Source organism: Equus przewalskii, chromosome 30 (assembly GCF_037783145.1).
Source record: "Equus przewalskii isolate Varuska chromosome 30, EquPr2, whole genome shotgun sequence".
NCBI classification, from domain to species: Eukaryota; Metazoa; Chordata; class Mammalia; order Perissodactyla; family Equidae; genus Equus; species Equus przewalskii.
Window position 1 is genome coordinate 21,671,876 of NC_091860.1, and position 20,964 is coordinate 21,692,839.

The window sequence follows — 20,964 nt, forward strand, 5'->3', positions numbered from 1 at the left end:
ACCTGTGAGGGACAGGTCACCCTGGGGGCCTCCACCAGCAGGAGAAGGGATGTGAAGGGTCCCTGTGGGGTGTGGGCTGGGTGGGGGTGAGGAGCACAGTGAACGACCCTGGCAACTGTCCATCCTCCCTCAGCGAAAGGGAGGGATGGCTGATTCAGGAACTAAAGGCCTTGAGGAAACTTCCTTGGTAAAAACTGGACAGATTGGTTATCTTTAGGGGAAAATTATCAAATGATCAGAAAAATAACTTTGACAACCCTAACAAATGCTACAATTTTGGATTAAGTTCAAATAAGCATATTAACCATTTCAGTAGATTCTATCAAGAGCAATTCTGTTAAGATGTTTCCATCCCTCGCCACCCAACCATGTATTTTCTCTCTCTCTCTATGTGGAGAATGTTTTATCACCAGAAGTGTAAGCATTTGGAGACCAAAATGTGCTTAGCGATGTTTTAAAGAAGGAAAACGGGCTCCACGGAACCCCTGGGTCTGACGTCACCAAGAGGAGCAACGTGACACCTGAATGCCGACCGACATTTACAATTAAGTACGTACCAACTTCCCTGGCCCTACAAAGCAAACACTGATTTCATTCACATACTGCGCAGCTATTTAACTTTCCAAAACTCATTCAGAAAATGTGACCAGAAAATTTTTAAAAACCCATGTACATCATGTGGCTGACGGGGAGCTGCGCTCTGGCAACATTTAACTGGACCTAGCAAATCTCTCTGAAGGCCTGCTCTTTGCTCAGCACTTTTGTTGGGGGCAGGGAGGATGACACACTAGCCTGTGTGGCCTTGTGTGCGGCTCAAGCCCCAGACTTTAAGATGGCACAGAAGGGACCGTAGCTGTTGCTGAGCGCAGATGCCCGTGCACATTTAGCCGTGCTATTTCTATTAGAATCATTATTGGTTTTGTACTGCTCTGGTTATAAAGTTGCATATGTTTTGGAAAAACAAAAATTCAATGTGCTTCTTGCACAACAGAAGTATCTAGAAAGTAATGTGATGTAGTGCCCACCTGAAAGCTGGTGAGAGGGCAGCAGGGCAGCCTGTGTGGTGACTACAAGGCTGTTCTCCAGAACTAGAGCCCCTGGGTTTCAAAGCCGCCCTGCCCCTTACTAACTGTGGGATAAGGGGCAAGTCATTTAATATCCTTGTTGTTTTAGTTTATCATCTGTATAATGGGGTTAATAAAACCTACTTCATAGAGCTTTGGGGAAGACTAATGCATTAATAACTGTAAAATTCTTTTTTAATTTTTCCTTCTTCTCGCCAAAGCCCCCCAGTACATAGTTGTATGTTTTAGTTGTGGGTCCTTCTGGTTGTGTTATGTGGGATGCCACCTCAGCATGGCCCGATGAGTGGTGCCACGTCGTGCCCAGGATCCGAACTGGTGAAACCCTGGGCCGCCGAAGTGGAGCGCGTGAACTTAACCACTCAGCCATGGGGCCAGCCCCATGTAAAATTCTTAAAACAGTGCCTGGCACAGAGCAATCATTACGTAAATTTAAATGTTGATAAAGTCTAAGATGAGTCAGCCCTGGGGTCTAATGGTTAAGATTCGGTGCCTTCTCCCCTGCAGCCCGGGTCTGTTTCCCGGTCAGGGAACCACACCACCTGTCTGTTGGTGGTCACACTGTGACACACTGTGCCATCGGGATTTCAAATACCAGCAGGACCACCCACGGTGGACAGGTTTCAGTGGAGCTTCCAGACTAAGATAGATTGGAAAGAAGGACCTGGCCACCCACTTTCAAAAAACTTGGCTATGAAAACCCTAGGAATAGCAGCGGAGCGTTGATACAGCACCGGAAGGTGAGAGGATGGTGCAAAAGGACCAGGCTGTCCACAGGGTCACTAGGAATCAGAATCCACGTCATGCTACACTGTGACCAATACAGCTTTCTTTTTCTAAATTCCCAGAAATTTCTAAAACTGGGAATTGCCATCTTAATACAAAATTCGGCTAGGAAAATATTGAAAACATGCAGCATAAAACAGAAAGATTGACCTGGCCCACCACTTCCCTTCCTCCCCCTTTCCCCGTGGAACAGGCACCTCCCCTCACTGGGGAGCCGGAAGGGGCCGGGCCATTCCATCCGAGACACTGTACCGTATTGATGCCTGCCAGCTTTTCACACGCCTCTGTTTGGGACCTGAAAAATAAGTTTTGGGCTCCAAAATATGAAAGAAAAACCCTTACAAGGCTGAAATTTACTATTTTATTAACTTTAACGTCAACTTCAATAATGTTGAATTTAACTCTCGCCTACTGCATGATTGCCAAGAAATAATAATCCTTAATTAATCACATATGAAAAACTAAATTTGAAAGCAAATTATTCAACTTCTTTCCCTAAAGAGAATTAGATTTAGTGTGGAATAGGGGTGCATTTTGCTGTTTTATGTGATGTGGGGTGGGGCTTCGGAAGCATGAGCTCCCAGGCCTGTGAAGACCCCGCGACCTGCCCCCGTGGGAGATTTTCAGAGGGTCCTGGAGGGCTCAGCCTCCCCATATCCCTCTCCCAGCCAACAGTGACTGATCATAACATCATCACCGAAGCCGCACTGCTTCGACTTTTAAAGGCAGGTACTACTGGAGAGATGCCCCTCACCTCCACCCTGAGGCAGGGGGTCCCACATTGTGGGGTGCAGCTGAATCACTTGGAAATCTTTTTTTAAATGCATACCTTTGGGCCCCAGGAATCAGAATTTGTGAGTCAGTAAGGCAAGTGTGGAGCCCAGGAACCTGCATTTGAACAGATAGCTCGTCCATGGGCCACACTTCTGAAGCGCGACTCCTAGTGCAGTGGGTTTTCACAGGAAGGAGAGAGAGAAGGGGAGAATAATGCCCCTGGACAAAATGAAGGGCAATCGCCAATTTCGACAGAGTCCACCTCCTGTAGGGTCTTCCTAGCCGATGGCATCGTCAAAAGGTTCAGGTGTGGCCCCAAAGCTCTGAGCATCTGGCTTTCTCGTTCTCAAGTGTAACCCGGTGTTTGCAAGGTTCACCACCTCTCAGGGTAAATCTCCCATCTTCTCCATTTGTAAAGAGCATTTTCTTTGAGCAGAAGCTACCTGTTTCAAGTTTTGTGGCAAGTTTCCCAAACCTGGTACTGCAGAATCCGGAACGTCAGAACTAACAGGACAAGGGTGTCCAAAGGCGTCATTTTTGCAGAAGGGAAACTGAGTGCTGAGAGAGGGCACGTCGCCTCCACACAGTGACACAGCTGGTCCTCGGCACTCTTGCCGTTCAATCGGGCTATCTCCCCTGAATCCCCTTCGAGAAGCAACACTATGCTGCCCTGGCCGTGCCATTCTGACTGGTGTCCTTTCAGCGCCCTGGAAGTCCGTCCCTCCAGGCTGGAACGGTAATCTTTTTGGTAGGTTGGGAGGCATATGGCGTGGTAGTCAGGAGCGCAGGATTCAGAACAACACAGATCCAAACCCGCAGGCTGGCTCGACCGTGGCAAATGCCTCTACTTCTCTGAGCCTTTTATACACCGGGGGAAGTAAGAGCTACCTCACGGGCTGCCTGGCAAGAATTGAGGCTCATTAAATCAGCGTGTGCTGTCACACAGCAACTCCCTCCAAGGTCACTGATGTAAAGTGAATCAGGGAGCTGATGCCTGTCGTTCGCTCCACTGGCTCATGCTCTCCAGGGCTCCAGCCAGCCTTCAGAATGATCTCTTCCTCAGGCTGAGCAGCGTGAACACCCACGGCACTGACTGCTCAGCCCCTGGACCTCCTGGGGTGTGGTCTGCCGGACTGAGCTGAGCAAAGCTCCCTGAGATGCAAATGATGCAAAGGGAAAGATGGATATACCGGGCTTTCCAAAAGCAATCAAGTGTGGTTACCAGAGACTTTTCATTCGAGAGCCCAGTAGAAGGAAGCAGAGATACAAATTAACCCCAAATTCCTATTAGCCAAGGGGATGAATTATATGACACTGGAGGCTGGGGAGCAGATTTTCCTTCTGGATTATTTTCTGCACAGGCGACTATTAAGATTTATAGCTGGTCCCTGGGCGCACATCGGCTCGCAGGCTGGGACGCTGGCCCAGAGGCCTCAGGATCTCCTGGTTTGAGGGTCTGGTGTGACTCACACAGAAACTGGGAAGTTAACTTTTGGTTTTGGTTTGCCAAATGTGGGAGGCGGCTTTGTTAGCTTCTCCAAGGCCCAGAGAGCGTATATAACCCCCTCTCCACACTGTGTGGTGGCCAGATGGCAGCCTCCACAGCAGGTGCCTGGAGAGGAAGCAGCGGTAGGGCCCCATGGACGGCATTATTTTTGAGCAGACCACGACAACCCAGTCCTTCACAAGCTACTTCAGAATCTCAGCCAGCTGTCTGCTAGCTTCGTCGTGAAAACTCCATTAGTGGTCTGTCAGTAGTCAAATCTGATGTCCCTTGTGTGCTACGTTCTGTAGCGAGGACACTTGGTCCGTTGCTTTGTTTGGAGAGCTGCCGCAGCACAGAGAAGCCATCCCTCAGGCTGGCCTCAGGCCAGCCCAGGACCTCCCCATGGGGTGGGCCAGCAGAAAGGGCTTCCAGGGCTTTCTGAGGCAGGTTGGAGCCCTCACTCTACCCCGTCTCAGCTGTCTGACCTTTGTCTCAAGCACTCATCTGTAAGTTGGACATACTTGTAGGCACTGCTGTGTGGGTTCTGGTGAGGATGAAATGAGAATGCAGAGGGTACCCAGCACCCACCACGTGTCCAGTAAACGGCAGCTCTGCTCATCTTTCTGCTCAGGAGGAGCACTCTTAATAACAAGCTCCTCCTTCCCCAGAAAGCACTCTTTTTCACCTTTCTAAACTCTAGCAAAGAAAACAATTGCCAAGATCAATAGAAACCCGTGAAAACACGATGGGATTTCCACACCAAGACAGGCCTGCCCCAGCGAGCTCAGCGGGAACCATGGTAGAGCTGCACGATGCTCTTTATCTTTGGCAGTGGTACCAATCACATTTATGGCCCCTTTCTACTCTTAGGTAAGATAAATTTGCTTTAAAAAAAAAAAAAGATCAGTCCACTGGGCAAGCTGGAGGATGAGAGATTTAGAACATTCTTGGGCCATACTGGACCAGCAGCCAGAAAACAATGTTAGCTCATGATCCAAACGCTAGCCCAGCCGGGGGATTCGCGTGTCTGCTGTTAGGTTGGATTCTTCACCAGAAGCTGAGCAGAGTTTGCAAAGATCCCTGGCGCAGGTGATTCTCGGTGGGTGGAACATGTGTTCTGCGTCCCTCCCACCTCTCCTCCGTGTGTTTGTCCTCAGGTTTGGCCCAGGGTCCCAGTTTCACAGTATGTTGGACGGCCAGGACATTCCTTACAGGAACATCAGGCACCTATGACCTGTCCATCATTCTGGGCTTACAAAGAAAGAGTAAATTGGTATTTTTCTTTTCTCAGATAGTTTACAGTCTGGGTGGGAAGATAAAATCAGCAGTCTCTCTAAATAATCATTTAAAATCATATAAGTTTATTCCAAGGCCATAGGCATGATGATTTCTCAAGACTCAAGAAGATTTTCAGTGTGGAGAGTATCTCGTGGAGATGGGAAATGTTTCAGCTCTCTGGGGGAACCAGAACAACCTTCACCTTAGGGAACGTTTCTGAGAGCAAGGTCTGGTTGGCATCCTTCTTTCACGTCTCGGTTTATCGTCACCTCCTCCCATGTCAGGGTGGTCCCTCATGGAAGCTTCTATGGAGGAGCATACCAAATAGCAGCCTTCTGCCAGAGCCAGCCAGCAGAGGCGCTCACTACCCTTAAGCACTTCTTCTCACTCTCCATTCCATCCTTTCCCCATGGGACTGTGGTTTTTAACACAGACACATGCAGTGCAGCCATTACTAATGTTAGAAAAGCAGGCTGTCTTCCATTATAATCATAAGGCAGCAGTGGTGTTTGGGGCCCAGAAGGCAGGGGTGGGGGCTTCCTGAGCACTGTTCTCTCTCCGCTCCCTTCCTCTGGGAAGGCCGGCTCACTGTGCCCAGATGGGCTTTCTCTTCTGGATGAAGGCCTTGATCCCCTCCTGCCCATCCGGCAGGGCCAGGTTGTCCACCATGGTCTGGGAGGTGAGGTGGTAGGCCGTTCTAAGGTCCTGGCGCAGCTGCTTGTTGAAGGCGGCCTTGCCCAAAGACACCACGTGACGGCTCGAGGAGGCAATCTTTTTCGCTATTTTCATGGTCTCCTCCTCCAGCTGCCCTTCGGGCACCACTTTGCTGAGCAGCCCATGGAGCAAGGCCTCCTGAGCAGAAATGGGCTCCCCAGTAAAAAGCATTTCTGAGGCGACCTGAGGGAGGAAACACATGCGATTATTAAGGCATCTCCTCGTGACCCATTGCCCCCTACATCCCACCCTGTCCATGCCCCTCTCCTGACCTCCCTGCGACCTTGGCCCAGTTATCTGCATCCTCAGATAGCATCTCACCCGTCACCCATGAAGTCTTCAATACCCAAACTCCTGCCAGAGACAGACGGCATCTTCCTCAGAGCACGGAAATGTCAGTGCCCACGAGAGGGAGTCTACCTAGTCTACGCCCCTCTCTGGGCCTCAGTTTCCCAATCTGCCTAGTGGGATAATACTATCTAGCACCATATTGATCTACAGTGATTTTACCCAAAGAGACTAGATTCTTTTTCCCTAGGAAAAAGAAGCCTGTTTATTTTCTAGTGAATCAGTACCATCTTTACTTAAAGTTTCTGTGTCGTGTGCTCTCGAAACTTCACATGAAAGAGAAGAAAACATGCCCTCTTACCCCGTTCGCCAATCAGCTCCTGTGGCGGCCCCTCTTGGGTCGCCCTGACTGGTGGTGGGTTCATAGTCCCCTTCCCAGGGCTTCCACTTAAAAAGTGACCAAAGGCCCTTGAGGCCCAGGCTCACCCCGGGGCAGTGGGACCTGGGTCTGGAGTCGGATGTCCCCGACTTCCAATCCCAGATGGGCCACTCACTAACCACAGGGCCTTAAGGAAGCGAATAAAGGCTCCGAGTCGGTTTGCTCATCTGAACAACGGGAGCAAGCCCTCCATCCTCCTGCAGAATCGTGAGGATTAGAGAAAGTGCAGGTGAGGCTCACCCCACAGTGCTGGATGCTCAGCGGGCACCTGAGAAATGCAGAGGCCCCTATTAACAGATTCTGATGCGGCGGGCCTGGGCGGGCCTGAGACCCTGTGTCTCTCCCAGGCGCTCTGGTGGTCAGCCCACCAGGCTGAGCAGCAAAACTTTAACACTCTTTCCGGCTTGGAAGTTCTGTTCTGTTCTAATTAGACTCTCAGGAAATCCGATTCTGCAGATACACAACGTTACCATGGTGAATAGGCGGAAGCGAGTGTTTCTGCCATGGAGAAATGACTGGTTTGGGAAGAGGGGGTCTGATCTTGTGGATGCTCTCCCGTGATGCAACTGCTTGAGGCGCTGGCCCTACATTTCTGAGCAAGGCCAGCCAGCTCTGACTGGGGAAGGGAGCAGCTGTACCAGGCAGGTTGTTTATATGGTGCCATAAAGATGTATTATTTAACTCACGCCGGAGGAGAGAAACACTTCACAAGTGTGGAAAATTATTCACGCCCAGGTTCAGTCTGCCTTGAACACAAGGGCTCCACTCCATTGTTTCTGCTCCCAGCAGCAAACTGCAGCCCTCGGTCTCCAGCACGGCTGCGCAGTTTCCCATGGTGACCAGCAGAGGGCACTGGTGACCCACACATGTGGCCTCAGCTGGTGTGCAAAGGGCCGAGCGTCCTGTCCAGGCCAGGCTGCAAAAGCACCTGCTGTGTCCCTGTGGATGTGCACGTGGACATGCGCCACCACCCACACACAGTTGACAGCCTCTGTATGGATGGGTTCGTATGGGTGCAAGCGAGCAATGATGACAGGCAGGTTTAGATTTTTGTGAACCCCTATTTTCCTCTAAAGGGGGCCACAAGGTGAGAGCTGCAGATCCAGAAACCTGACAGAGGCGGAAAGTTCTCACAGACTTCTCCTCCTACTAGATTCCCTTTGTCAGTACTGCAATTTCAGCTTGGTGTTGACCTCAAACCCTCTATCTGCTTCATGCCTCCACGTAGCCCAACATCAACGAGCCCGAGGTGAGGGGCATCTGATGACAACTCGGAACCACTTTCAGACGGCCAAGCAAGAAAAAACTCTGAAGGCTTGAAAACAAGAATGCTGGGACGGACCACAGGGATCCACAGGCCTCCCGGGCATCAGACCCCGTGGAGCGCAGAGAGTCGGGAAACATTGGAGATTCTTCGCCTGTCTCCTGAGCAGGCCTGGCCCTTGCTGAAACCGTCTTTGGAAGGTAAAAGCTACTTTGGTTCTTATAACGTCCTGCCCCTTCTTCTGTCACACATGGGCAATCATGCAGTGTGATTCTGAGAATTGGGCTTCCTGGGAACTTAAGGCATGATTTTGTCACACTTCCCCCCTCTTTTTTCTCAAGAACTAATTAAAATTTGACAAAGATGAGGTAATGTTTAAGTTTCTAGGATTCAATTTAAGCCTTGGTTTAAAAAGTATGTTTTAAGAAAGAATGGATTCTTATCCTGACAATAGGGCTGATTTAAAGGTTTCAAATGCCTTGACATGGAACCTTCCAGAATGTCAGGTGTTGAAGGAGAGGAACAGCTGCAGGTAGGCTAACCAGCACAGCTGCCTTTGACAATGCAGAAGGCCTTGTGATGTCACTTGCACAATTATGAGACAGTTTATTAATAAGCTCTGACAATATATTTACAATGCGTTTTAATCTAATGTACTGGCACAAAGTAGAGACTTAAGAACTATTTATTGAATTAGTATATATACATTTAAGGTAAATGTGTATCCTGACAGGATCCAAACACCACCTAGTCTGAGGACATTTTAGCTGTTGTGTTTGAACAGGTCACTTTTGCATTGTGGAGCCCATTTTCCTAAGTGTGTGTGCTTGCAGGCATCTGTCTTCAGAATTTCCTTATGAACACACATTTCTGGGAAAACTAATGAGGAGGCACATGGAAGAAAGGAGTCTTCTCTAAATTTCTTGGTCCTGTCGGCTGACTTCCGTTGGGTCTCATTTCTTTTGCGTCTCAGGCATATGAGCAACTGCTAATTTTTGTACTTGATGCTAAAATGGATACTGTATTCTAGAAAGCACTTTAGGTTCTGTACTTGCTCTGGCATATGACTCCCTCTCCCCTTTTAAAAATAGATTTCCAATTGAGAATGAGGAAGTATTTTTCTCTAGAACAGGGAAACCACTGGTTTCCACTTAAGAGATGTTTAGTAAATATAATTTCTCGATGTTACAGGAAGAGAAGAAAGCTTCGTGAAGAAAACGGACTTCACTTTGGTTACCAACGACATAACAGCTCTCATAATATGGCTCCTTCTGGGGCAGAGTCAACATACCATGCACGGATACGCATCTTCCTGAAACGCAACTGTCGTGAACCTGACATACGCAGTCTATATATATAGATATATATACATATCTCAGCTACTTTCAGTCCATTCTAGAACCAGACAGATTGTCAGCCAACAACAAGCCAGTGCACTGGCTCCTGGCCTCTTGACACCGGCATCTGTCACCATGCTATTATCTCTCATGGGCAACCATTCAGTGCAACAAAACTGAGTCTCAAGTGCACTTCAAATAAGATTACAAAAATGTGTGATTTTTTTTTTTTTTTGAGGAAGATTAGCCCTGAGCTAACTGCTGCCAACCCTCCACGTTTTGCTGAGGAAGGCTGGCCCTGAGCTAACATCTGAGCCCATCTTCCTCTACTTTATATGTGGGACACCTACCACAGCATGGCATGCCAAGCGGTGCTGTGTCTGCACCCACATGCAGTTCGGGATCGGAACTGGTGAACCCCAGGCGGCCGGCACAATGTGCGCACTTGACCGCTGCACCACCGGACCGGCCCCAAATGTGTGCCTTTATGAAAACAAACAAAAGAAATCCAAAAACCGAGGCAAGGGTGAAATGTGGTCGAAGCCCACTGTGAAAAGCTGCAGAGGAACAGCAGCTGGCTGCTCCCTCCCCCACACAAGACATTAGAAGGAATGTGGTGGCACATCTGGCCAGCTGTGCATTGGGCAGGACGTCCTGATTCAAATGGTGCTTTTAACAAGCGAATTCTGGAGCTAACCCTCACATGCACTGGAGGGTCGCAGTGGAGACGGTGCTGGGGGGAATTCAATTACCTTTCTAGGCACTGCTCTCCCCAGGGCGACCCCGGGGGTGGAGCAGAAGAGCCCCAGGTTCACACCCGGGGTGGCAAAAGACGACTTGTCGCTCGCCACGGCGATGTCACAGCTGGCAACCAGCTGACACCCGGCAGCAGTGGCCAAGCCGTTCACCATGGCAATGATGGGGACGGGATGGTTCTGGATCAGCATCATGACCTGAAGGAGCAAACACAGCCAGTTCACTTTCAGCCAAGAGTGAGGGGCAGCACTAATGCTTAGTATTTGATATGAATTTACTGTTTTCAGAACGCTTTTTACAGGCATCAGTGTATCATTCTATGAAAAAAGGGTCAAAGAAGTGAGGCACAAAGAGAACTGAGTTGCATGAAATACCCACGATGAACCAGAATAAACAATGTGGTCTCCTGAGACCCCAGGAGGAAGGAGCCCTGTTTTAAAACCAGGACTCGAAGGCTCAGAGGGGAAGTAACTCACCTCAGGCCACAAGATCCGCAAGCGCTCGCTGTGGGGTGTGAACCCGCATCTGTGGGACCCCAAGTCACTGGTCCCTCCACTCCAGCACGTCGCCGCTGCGAGGCGGCAGTCCCCTCAGACTGCTCCCCTACGAACCCATCTGGAGGACAGCGCAGACTGCGATCTCCGGGGCACAAACCAAACCGTTCTGTTCTAACGGTGCCTGCGCGGAGCCCTCATGTCAAAAGTCTGAAACTGGTATTTGGTACTTCCTTGAAAAATTAAGGTGGAAAAGGGACTGGAAGGCAATTTCCTTAGTCATTACTGCTCAAATTACCACCATGAATAGTCTCTCAATTCTATTAAAATGCTGGGAACACCCTGCTGTCATCAAATAAACAAAATTCCTGAAACAGAGCCATGGGCACAGAGAGGGGGCGCCAGCTTGCTCATGGGACGCCCCTCCCTCCCGTGAATCTCCAGAACTTCAACTTATTTTGGAAGCTCACGAAACAACTTGTTTATTTCTCCATTTCTTCATGACCCTCTAGACAGACTGTGCTGCTATGGTAACTTCAATTTATAAACAGTTGCTCTCTGAACCCAGCAGGGAGGGTGGCAAGGAGCAGTGACATCTGGCCTTGTTTCCCAGGTGGCAGCTCAAAGAGAACGCACCTTCACTGATTTGAAGATTGTGCCTGAAGAACGGACCTTCTGTTTTCATAAACATTTGATATTTGTCAGCTTTGTGTAAAATAACTAATGATACATTGAAGGATAGAACATCATACGCGAGAGTAGGGGTTCTTGACTTTGTTAGGGGGGTTGCCTTTTGAGGATCTTATAAATGCAATGCCCCTCTCCCTAGAAGAATGCACACGGACACACCCGTACCCCAAAGTGTTCCTGGGGTTAGGGGGTTCGTGCACTGCAGGTGAGGAGGGGGTGCTTACTACAGAGTCATTCTCAGAGGACTGCGACGGCATGGAGGAACGAGCAAGAATGTCTAAAGTCTTGCAGCAAAAAAGGAACAGATTTTGTTTAGCTCTGAGTGTCGTCTGTCACCTAACGAGCTGAAGTTACTTATGAAAAGTCATCTGACTGTGAGTAGAGCTGATCAGTATGGGCTCCTGGCCGCCATCTATGAGGGGCTGGGATCCCACGCAACCTGGCGGGAAAATGCTTAGGGGATCCAGCCTACACCAACAGCATTCAAAATACTCATACCTTTTATAGGAATTCTACTTCCGAGACATAAGCTGAAGTAGGGTAAAAAGCTGTCTGCACAAAGATGTTCACCGAATCATTATTTTATGAGTAAAAAACTATAAGTAATATACATAGATAAAAATAAAAAGTGGCTATGCAAACTAAACAATATCCATTTAATGGAACGTTGTGTTCTCGTTACGGAATTTTCCCAGAGAAGCGCCAGCAAGGTGGCCTGGGGCTGGGTGGTGGTCTGGAGCCAGGCTGCTGGGGTCTGATGCCCACTCTCTCACTCACTTGCTGCCTAACTGTGTTTTCGCTCTTCCACATCTGTAAAATGGGTATAACAGTAGTGCCAACCTTACAGAACATGAGAATTATATAAACTCGTATGTCTAAAGTACTTAAAATATTACCTGGCACATAGTAAGCGTTCAATGCTATAATCATATTATACAATTATACAGTATAATCGCACCTAGGTATGATTATTCAGACAAATAGGTACACATGGAAAAAGATTAAAAAGAAAGATAGCAAAATATCAATTACAGTTATCTCTAGGTGGTATGATCATGGTATAATATCAGTAATTCATTTTTCCTCCTTTTCCTTTGGTTCTAAGAGATTTTCAAAATTTCCCATAATAAGTACTTGTTACTTTTATAATTATAAGATATTTTAAATAAAGTTAGAGAGCAATTCAGAAAAAACAAAGGGAATCTAGATAATAAGCAAGCTGAGATAATCAATCCCTTGACAGTCAAGAATTGATTATGCCTCCTGTTTTGCCTCCTGAATTGGGTAATTTTTTTGGTCCTGCTTACTCCAAAATTTCACATAAAGTTAACTCTGACCCAGCCAACAGAACAGCGTTACTGAGGGTTCCGTGTTGTTTCGAAAAGCGAGAGGCCTGTCCCACTGTCATTTCAGTGGCGGGTGTGAGGAGAAAGAAGAGTTTCTCCCTGGACCAGGGTGTCCAGCTTCAAGCTTCACCAGGACAGAAGGGAGACAGGGACAGGTGTCCGGTGAGGGCCGCACCCTCAGCTCACACAAGGTTGTTTTCGCTCTTCCATAACCAAGGGTTTCTCCTCATTCTCAACCTGCCCTGTGCCCGATTTGTAAATAATTAACCATCACACGGTACCTGTGGTTGGTAACAAATTTGCTGTAGTTTTTATAGCTGCTGAGCCAATGCAGGTACCTTTATCTTTCTTTCTAAAATCAAATTTTCTCATGCATGAACCGAACAATGAAATATCTAGCTCATTCTGTTCCAATCTGCCTGCTGATTACACTTGGAAATTGACATCTTGTACAAGTTCATGGCGCTCATATTTATCCAGGATAATTTAATAGTCTCAGGAAAAGTATTAAAGAAATCAATGCACTTTCACTCCGATTTCACCACTTTAGGGCTGGGTCCTGTGCAGGCTCTGCACAGGTCTTTCCAGTAAGCCGGGGGCATCGTGGGCTGAAAGCCTCCCGGAAACCCGGCCTCCATCCTCTGAAGCAGCCCTGGCTCCCCTGTGGCCCTTTGCGAACCCATTTAGACCTCGGTTCCTGCCGACACCCCTGCAGAGGGATAAACACAGGCCCTCGAGGGAGGAGGGACAGCTCTACTGGTTGTCTTCGATGACCTTCTATTTGGCCAAACATACTGGGGATTGGTAGAAAAATAACTTCTAAAGCACGAAGCCTTGGCAAATACAGGAGCAGAACGTTACATAAACATCATTAATGTGAAACAAAAAAGAGGCGGCCTTGCTCCCACCTTTCCATGAAGCCTCGAGTCAGCCGCTTTTCCAGTCTGTCCCTCCATGAAATGAGAAAACGATAATCTGATCTCCTTATGGGTTTCTGGAAGGGCAAGGAAGACAAAGGGCGGACAGCGAGGCATCGTAGTCACCTTTCTGTTCACCTCCCTGTTGCTCACCTCTGTCTACATAGTCGGTATTTGTTAATATCTGTTGAGTTATTCATGACCAAACAAATGAATAAGTCAATGAATGAGTGAAAAATTAGGTCAAATAATCTTAGGGTCAGGTTATGAACCTGTTTTATATGTCTTGTTTCTCAACTACATTTCCAGTTTCAGTTTGGCAGAAAACCTTTTTTCCTTGTATTTCTTTGAAGTATTATACATATATTAGTGCTCAATAAATACTCATGAAATGAACAATGTGTTACTTAAAGTTGGATTCTATATTCAATTTCTTTATCATCTAGGGGTTGATTTGATGTATTTATAAAACATCCCAAACTCTCTGTTCATCCTCCTCTATGTCTGTTGCCAATTTCGCTCCTTAATATGGTAAAGAGACAGAAAGGAAGGAGAGGCGAAATTAAGAGGTTTAATTTTCCTACTTAGAGGTGGTCATTATAAAGGTTGGTTGAAAGAAGGGTTTGAAAATAATTTTAAAAATCATATTTATTCCATTTATGAATGCTCTTTCCCATTAACAGAGTTGTTTTAAAATTTTAAAAATTATAATCAGCTCAGGTTCTTCCTCTGTAAAGATATTTCCATCCTTCACCTCTTCCTTACGTGTATACAAACATTCCCCCATGAAGCTGGAGGTGGCACTGTCAGCAGCAGCATATATATTACTTTCTTGCATATAACAAGATCAACAGCAAACACTGGATGAAGGATTCACAATGACCACAGAGGTTTCATGGTTCTGCAGTGGTAGGTCTCATAGATAAAACCTTATCTGTAAACTAGAAGCCTAATTCCATATTTAACACAATTATCATTTTCAGGCTTGCAATGTCGACCGTCATCCTGACTTACCTCAGAACAGGTGCGAAACACTTCAGCATGATAATCTGGGCTTTGCTCATCCGTCAGTTCCCTTAGGTCATGCCCAGAAGAAAATACAGGCCCCTCAGCTGCCAATGTTTCCAGTTGAGAAAAGAGAAGAAAAAGATGTAAACACCCAAAGCGGAGAAGTTCCCTTACCTGTCTACTGAATACCTTGAGCGAACAATGGTAGCGATGCTGTGGACCCTCAGAGAAAGTGAACGGCCCAATTTTGATAAGAATAACCACAATTATCCTGAAGAGTTACAGCCAGTATTTCATGATGACAACACAAGGGGAGGTATCTGTACTCTGAAAGGTCCGTGGTGGAAACAGATGAAAACAGGTGGAAAAGGATGAAGACAGGCAATTACAAACAGAAGGCTCAGCAACTTGTTTTCAGAGCTGTTCCTCTGGTTTCACACTTCTATTTCTTGATCTGACTTGATCTGACCTGAATGTATCGACTCATACAAGTCCATCGAAACCCACCATGCAGTGTCCCTGTCATTGAGTCTACACATAACAGCCACCCATCGGGGTTGGCACTGGGAAAGGGAGAGTGTGAAGAGAACCCCTTTATTTATATAAACAAGGGATCTGAGGGTGTGGTTTTATTGTTATTGTTGTCATTAACAATAATGACAAGATGTGATTCCACTGGTAAGCTAACGCTTTCTCATATTTTCCTTTCATGGTGGCTTTCTTGATAGGCAACATTATTCCCTTTAAACAAGTGCAGAAATTGTGTCCTTCAGAAGTTGGCTGCCTTTGCTGCATCCAGGTCACACCCACACGGCTGCTGGACTCTACTAGTTATTTTCCCTTAGCCACATAAAGCAGTTGGAAATTTATATACAACCATTGATAAGAAGGTAACACTCTCCAGAAACACTGATGCTTAATTTTTAAAAAAAGTGCATCAGAGAGCAGCATCCATTTTATTTTTCTGTGGCTGCTTTAAAATACTGACGTTGTTATCTTTTTAGACCACCACCATCATTGCCAGTAATTTGGTAAAAATTCCTACTGGAAAAAGAGCCTGGACAGAAATGAGCAAAATATGGCACCCTCTCTTGAAGAAGACTGCAGATATCGGTTGAAAGCTTGGTAAGAACAGAAAAACAAACCAATCAAATGCCCTAGCAGTCCTGCCCTAGCCGACTAGGTAGTCTACCCAAAGGATTAGGATTAAACCCATCTCATCAGGTCCACCAGGAAGTCAATTCTCTGATTTTGATGGGCAGACCATCACAGCCAAATGTGGCAATGTTTTGTGTCTGATAAAAAGGAAAAGACATATATTTTCACTGCACAGTAGTCTTCACTATAATTTCCACAGTGTTAGGACCAAGGCTCCCACTACACACGAGTTTTCCATAATTAATGTTCTTGTAAAGGAGTTTTAAAACAATTCTCCCATTAAGTGAGGGAATGCCTCAGTTAACCGAAGAATTTTGAGAACTCTTTTCTGGGTCCCGCAGAACACTGAGGACGGATATCAGATTAATACCTGAAATGACAATAACTTTCAGATCTTGGCTTTCGGCTTCATGAAGAATGTCACTCTGGAGAGATTTCAGCATTGCTAGTGACAGTGCGTTCCTCTTCTTTGGGTTGCTCAAGACGATGTTCCTGCAAAGAACATTTTATAATTACTGGGTCATGCACCTGTCAAAACAAGGGAAGACCCCTGGAATTCCTTCCTAAATTGGGAACTATTTTTAAAACACCAGAAGGAGAACTGCAGGTGCTCACAGGCAATTGAGAGGGTCTGTCAACTCTCTGGAGGTACAGCTAGGTCAAATGCGGGGACCACCTGAAATGGAGGCTGGGTTCTCCCCCTTTCCCTTGATTTGCTTCTGTTTTTCTCCACGTTTGCTGTCAGAAACCTGACCACCACCTCCACAGAGAGGGCAAGTCAGAGCAGCTCCACAATCATCGCTGCCCACGCTGGGAAGCTGCGAGGTTTGGAAGACAGCGGTGGGAGCCAGAGGAAGCTGCCACACAGTGCTTGCTACCTTCCACTTATTTCTTCTTCTTGTTCTTGAGAAAGAATAAGGCTAGCAGAGGAGCCAAGAAGGAAATACGCCCCCAGATCTCCTCCCACCCACCCCACAGAAGAGGCAGGGAAGGTGCAGCTGCCAATACACGTTTACAGCAGCATTTTCCCATTTTTTTTAATAGCAGCATCCTGTGATTCCGCAAAATAATCCATGCTGCCCGAGAACGGGATATGGGAAGACGAAAAGGATGGAACCGTGCGCGTCATTTCACAAAAGCCCTGCTTGCTATTTTAAGGTACCCCACCTGCTGATTAAAATAACCTGTATTGTCACCTTACTGCCTCTACACAGAAATGTCTTACTTTTGCTGTTATAAGAAACAGGAGGCAAGCCAGACATCAGATTATTGTTGTATATTTTAAATCTGTTTCCCATCAGCGTCCACCCACGTTTTCTGCCTTCCTCATTCTTTTTTTGAATCTGATAATTCTACTGCTATGTGTCAACTAGGATCCTCCATAAACATCCTCCTGTATCCCTGTTTTCTGGAAAACCACTTTGATGACTGAGTTTATTTCAATGCAGTAAGAATAACCATTTTCTTTGGAAGACCATTTCAGGTTTGCTGCCATCTTCCGGTGGCTGTGGTCTTCATCGCTTTGTTTCTCATAAACAGGTTCTCTCCTAAGTACAGAAGTGACTTGTAGCTGACAGGCTGATAGACTTTGAAACCTGTATTTGGGGACTGGTGGTTAGACAGCTGCTGATAACCTTTCCAGTAAGATAATGAGTGTGCTTGCTGCAGCAAACCTAAAAAGCTGCCATTCCATCAGTGACAAATGCTTAAATTAAATTCTAAGGCTTCAGGCAACATTGTGTAAAAAGGCGCCAGCCCCCAAACGCCCTTGCTGCATGGCAGTGTCTGTTCAGACGCATCCCATCGATCCTTTGGCTCGTGCATCACACACGCTGCCAGAGTGCCTGAGATTGCTGAGTTCACTTTTCAACCCAGTGTAACCAGGCTTCTGTTCCTGCCACTCCTTTAAAACTGGTCTCCCCGAGAATCTCCTTCTTGCCAGAACCAAATCCAATGGCCATTTGGATCTTGCTCTCCTTCTAGAAGCACATTCCTCCTCTCCTGGTTTCTTAGTACTTCTCTGGCCGGTCCTTCTAGACTTCTTCCATGGGCTCCTAGCCTTCTGCTAACCCCTCAATGCCAGCGATCCTCGGAGCTCCCTCCTTCGTCCTCTTCTTGTTCCATACACTCTTCCCAGGCAACTTCCCCATGGCCTTGGTATCAATGACTACTTCCATGCTGACGACTTGTAATCTTCGCCCTAGTTCAAACCTCTCTCCTGAGTTTCAGCTCTCTAAGTTCATTCAAATGTCTCCTGGACTTCACCATTGCGGTGTCTCTTGGCCACCTTCTCCCAGCTCCCACACTTGCCCCCTCCTCTCTCCCTTATCTCAGTGCTGTCACTCAGATGCCCAAGTCAGAAACCAAAAGCCACCTTCGATTGCTATTTCTTCCTTGTTCAACTGGTCATCAAACTTGGTTGATAAAACATCCAAAAAATCTCACCAGTCTGAATTCTCCTAATGGCTCTCTTGCTTCAAAACCCGTGATGCCTTGCACCTAGAGCTTCACCAACATGGCACTCGTAAGAGGGAATCTCTCAGAGAGTGAGGTCACGGTCAGGGAATGTGATAAAAGTGTAATGTTTCCATTTACGAGGCGAGAGATGGGCCTTGTAGATGCCCTGATGAGCCGTCTGAAGATCTCCCATTATTGTAAACCACCAGAGGGGCCAGGAGGCGAGGTGTCGTCATGGTTACACACAGAGGAGACACTGAACGGATACCTGCTGACTGCATTAAAGACCAAAAAGAGTATCTATTTTTCACAGCCAATTCTACCAACTGTGGTGATTTTTTCCTCTCATCTAGGTTTTTGCCAGCTCTTTGAAACCTAACTGCTGAGTACAGTGAGATGGCGCAGCAGAGTGGGAGGTGGTCTGGAGGCAGGGGGCATTTCTCTGACTCCTGGCGTTCCTAGCTCCTGGCTGTGTGGCCTTGCACAGGCTGTCACCTCTCTGAACTTGCTTCCTCACTGTTAAGTGGAGATAACATTCTCTATGTCGCAGGCTGTTGTAAGGGTTGGGGGTCATGAACGTGCAGTGTCTAGCACGGTACCCAGCTCAGAGCTGGCCCTCACTACATGGCAGTACCATTGCTGAGAGAAACAGCTTTCAAGAGGGACACTCGAAGCATGACTGGGGTGCTCAAGCTCACCTACTTAGTGCCTAACGTTGTACTGCTGGATTTGGGGTTTTCCTACCTCCAAAATGATTCTCAGCATTTATGACAGATCCTGTCCATCATCTCCCTTTCTGCTTCATGTTTAACTCTGGAGAACTCAACCAGGCCTTCTTTCGTCCACCGGCTGCCATGCCAGCAGTCCAGCTTCTGAACAGATGCAACCAGATCCACCCTTGAAAATGGGCAAGAAGGACTCCCACCTGGGCCCTGCATTTCTTTAGAGCACCCTGACAGGCCTTCTTCCAGCTGTGGCCCTCCAGCTCAGCAAGAAGCCCACTGGGATAACGGGTGTGCCCACCTGGAAATCACCACCCTCTTCCAAACCCCTCTGCAGTTACCTGAGACCCTGGAATTCCTTGGCTCTGCACTGGGCAACCCTAGGACCATGGGGTGGCTAAGAGCAGTTGTCTATAGAGGGTGAGGGGCTAGAGAGAATATGGGCATACTGGATGGGGTGCCAAGCTCCTGGCAGAGCAGCAGAAGGAGGGGTGGAGAGGTGGGAGGGGGTGAGTGCAGGGTGGGAAGAAAAGGAAAAAACTGCAGGCCAGCAGCTGGCTTTCCACTGCTTCTGGGGGAACTCCTAGGAGCATGAAGACTGTAAATTCAAACACAGCCTTCCAGGTCTTATGAAGATCTACTTGTCAGGGGAGGGGAAGAAAACATGTTTAGCAGTTAGCTGGATTCCTAACTTTTAAATATTTAGACGGGCAATGTAGGCCTCTCTTGCCGTGGGCCAGGCAAACGTCACAGCGAGGCCCGGATGGGGCCAGTGGCCCTTCAATCTTGACTGCCCGCCTCATCGCTCAGTTTCCAGTTTGTGCACAGGCATATTTTTTTAAGGGATTTTGGCTTGTTGAGCCAAAGGGCAGAGCTCAGAGTGGTGTATCCTTCGTCCTATTGACCGGCCCCCACCACGCGGGCACTTGGGGAGAGGGCCACAGAGCAGCTCCCCGAAGCGTAACCTGACCCCGCAGCCAGGTCAGGTTTGCGCCAGGCACCCCAGCTCTCCTGACCGGCTTTCTCAAAGTCCACAGCAGCGGTGGGCCACCCGCACAGCGGCCCACGCTGAGCTCCAAAGTCCAATGACAACTCGGCCCCCGAGGGGCTTAGGGGAAGTGCTGGGCCGTCTGAGACAATCCCACTTAAAATCCCCCGCGTGTGTCCTGCAGGGTCCCCAACACTACCGTGCGCGCGCTCGAGGCCTCTGCAAACCCCGCATGCGCGGCCATCCCCGCCGCCGGACCGGGCAGTGACCGATCAACGGGGACTCGGCGCCGACGGCGCGCCCACCAACCCGGCCTTGGAGGCTCCACTTTGGCGGCGGGCGCCCCCCGCCCACCCCTCCTCCCGGTCCCCGCCGTCCGCCCCAGGTGGTCCGGGGGCCAGGGCGCCAGCCGCCCCGCGCTGACCTGATGCCGTCCTGCTGCCGCACGCTGGTGGGTCGCGGCCCGGGCTCCGGCTGCCCGGCCCCGGCCGTCCCGCGGCTGCAGAAGCCGGCGACGAGCGGAGCCCACGGGCTGCGCCGGAGCCAGCCGGGCCCCTTGGCCCCGAAAGCCCGCACGCCCGCGGCGGCGGCGGCCATGGCGGTCAGAGACGCGGTCCGGAGGCCGGACACCGGAGGGCTGCGGGACGGAGGCGCTGCGAGGGGCGCTGGTGCGAGCCAGCTGCTGGCACAACGGAGTGGGAGCTCCCACGCCCAGGCCGCTATCGGACGCCTCTCCCCGGAGGGACCCCTCCCCCGCCCCTCGGCCCCCAACCTTCAACCCTCTACCCCTAACGCCCCGCCCCCGGGTCCACGGCCCCGCCCCTCCACAACGCCCCGGCCCCGGGCCCCTGTTGCCCCGCCCCTGAGCCCCCTCCCCATCCCGTCCCCGACGCCCCGCCCCTCGCCCCTCCGCCCTAACCCCTTCGGCCCCAGGCTCCCTGCACCGCCCCTGATCCCGCCCCCGGCCCGCTGCTCCACCC

General features: G+C 48.8%; 1 protein-coding gene and 1 long non-coding RNA gene across 2 annotated transcripts; one reads left to right on the top strand and one right to left on the bottom strand.

Annotated features, from left to right (window-relative positions):
• Window positions 1–410: 410 nt before the first annotated feature.
• On the top strand, window positions 411–12,034 carry LOC139080515 (uncharacterized). The gene is made up of 3 exons (XR_011535077.1): window positions 411–549; window positions 8,076–8,311; window positions 9,303–12,034. It is a non-coding gene; the product is annotated as an uncharacterized lncRNA (long non-coding RNA).
• Window positions 2,216–20,826, bottom strand: ECHDC3 (enoyl-CoA hydratase domain containing 3). The gene is made up of 5 exons (XM_008539412.2): window positions 20,409–20,826; window positions 16,188–16,309; window positions 14,666–14,763; window positions 10,201–10,401; window positions 2,216–6,303 (listed from the first exon to the last, which is right to left on the bottom strand). Exons 1-5 carry the CDS (start codon window positions 20,579–20,581, stop codon window positions 5,992–5,994), a joined length of 906 nt encoding a protein of 301 aa, XP_008537634.1. The 5' UTR covers window positions 20,582–20,826; the 3' UTR covers window positions 2,216–5,991.
• Between the last annotated feature and the right edge of the window lie 138 nt (window positions 20,827–20,964).

Coding starts and splice junctions, on each gene's coding strand:
- ECHDC3 (XM_008539412.2), bottom strand. CDS start 20,581: ATGGCCGCCGCCGCCGCGGGCGTGCGGGCTTTCGGGGCCAAGGGGCCC. Junction 10,402..14,665: donor TGTTTCGCACCTGTTCTGAG/GTAAGTCAGGAT, acceptor TTGCTCCTTCAG/GTCATGATGCTGATCCAGAA. Junction 6,304..10,200: donor GGAGAGCAGTGCCTAGAAAG/GTAATTGAATTC, acceptor TTCCTCCCTCAG/GTCGCCTCAGAAATGCTTTT.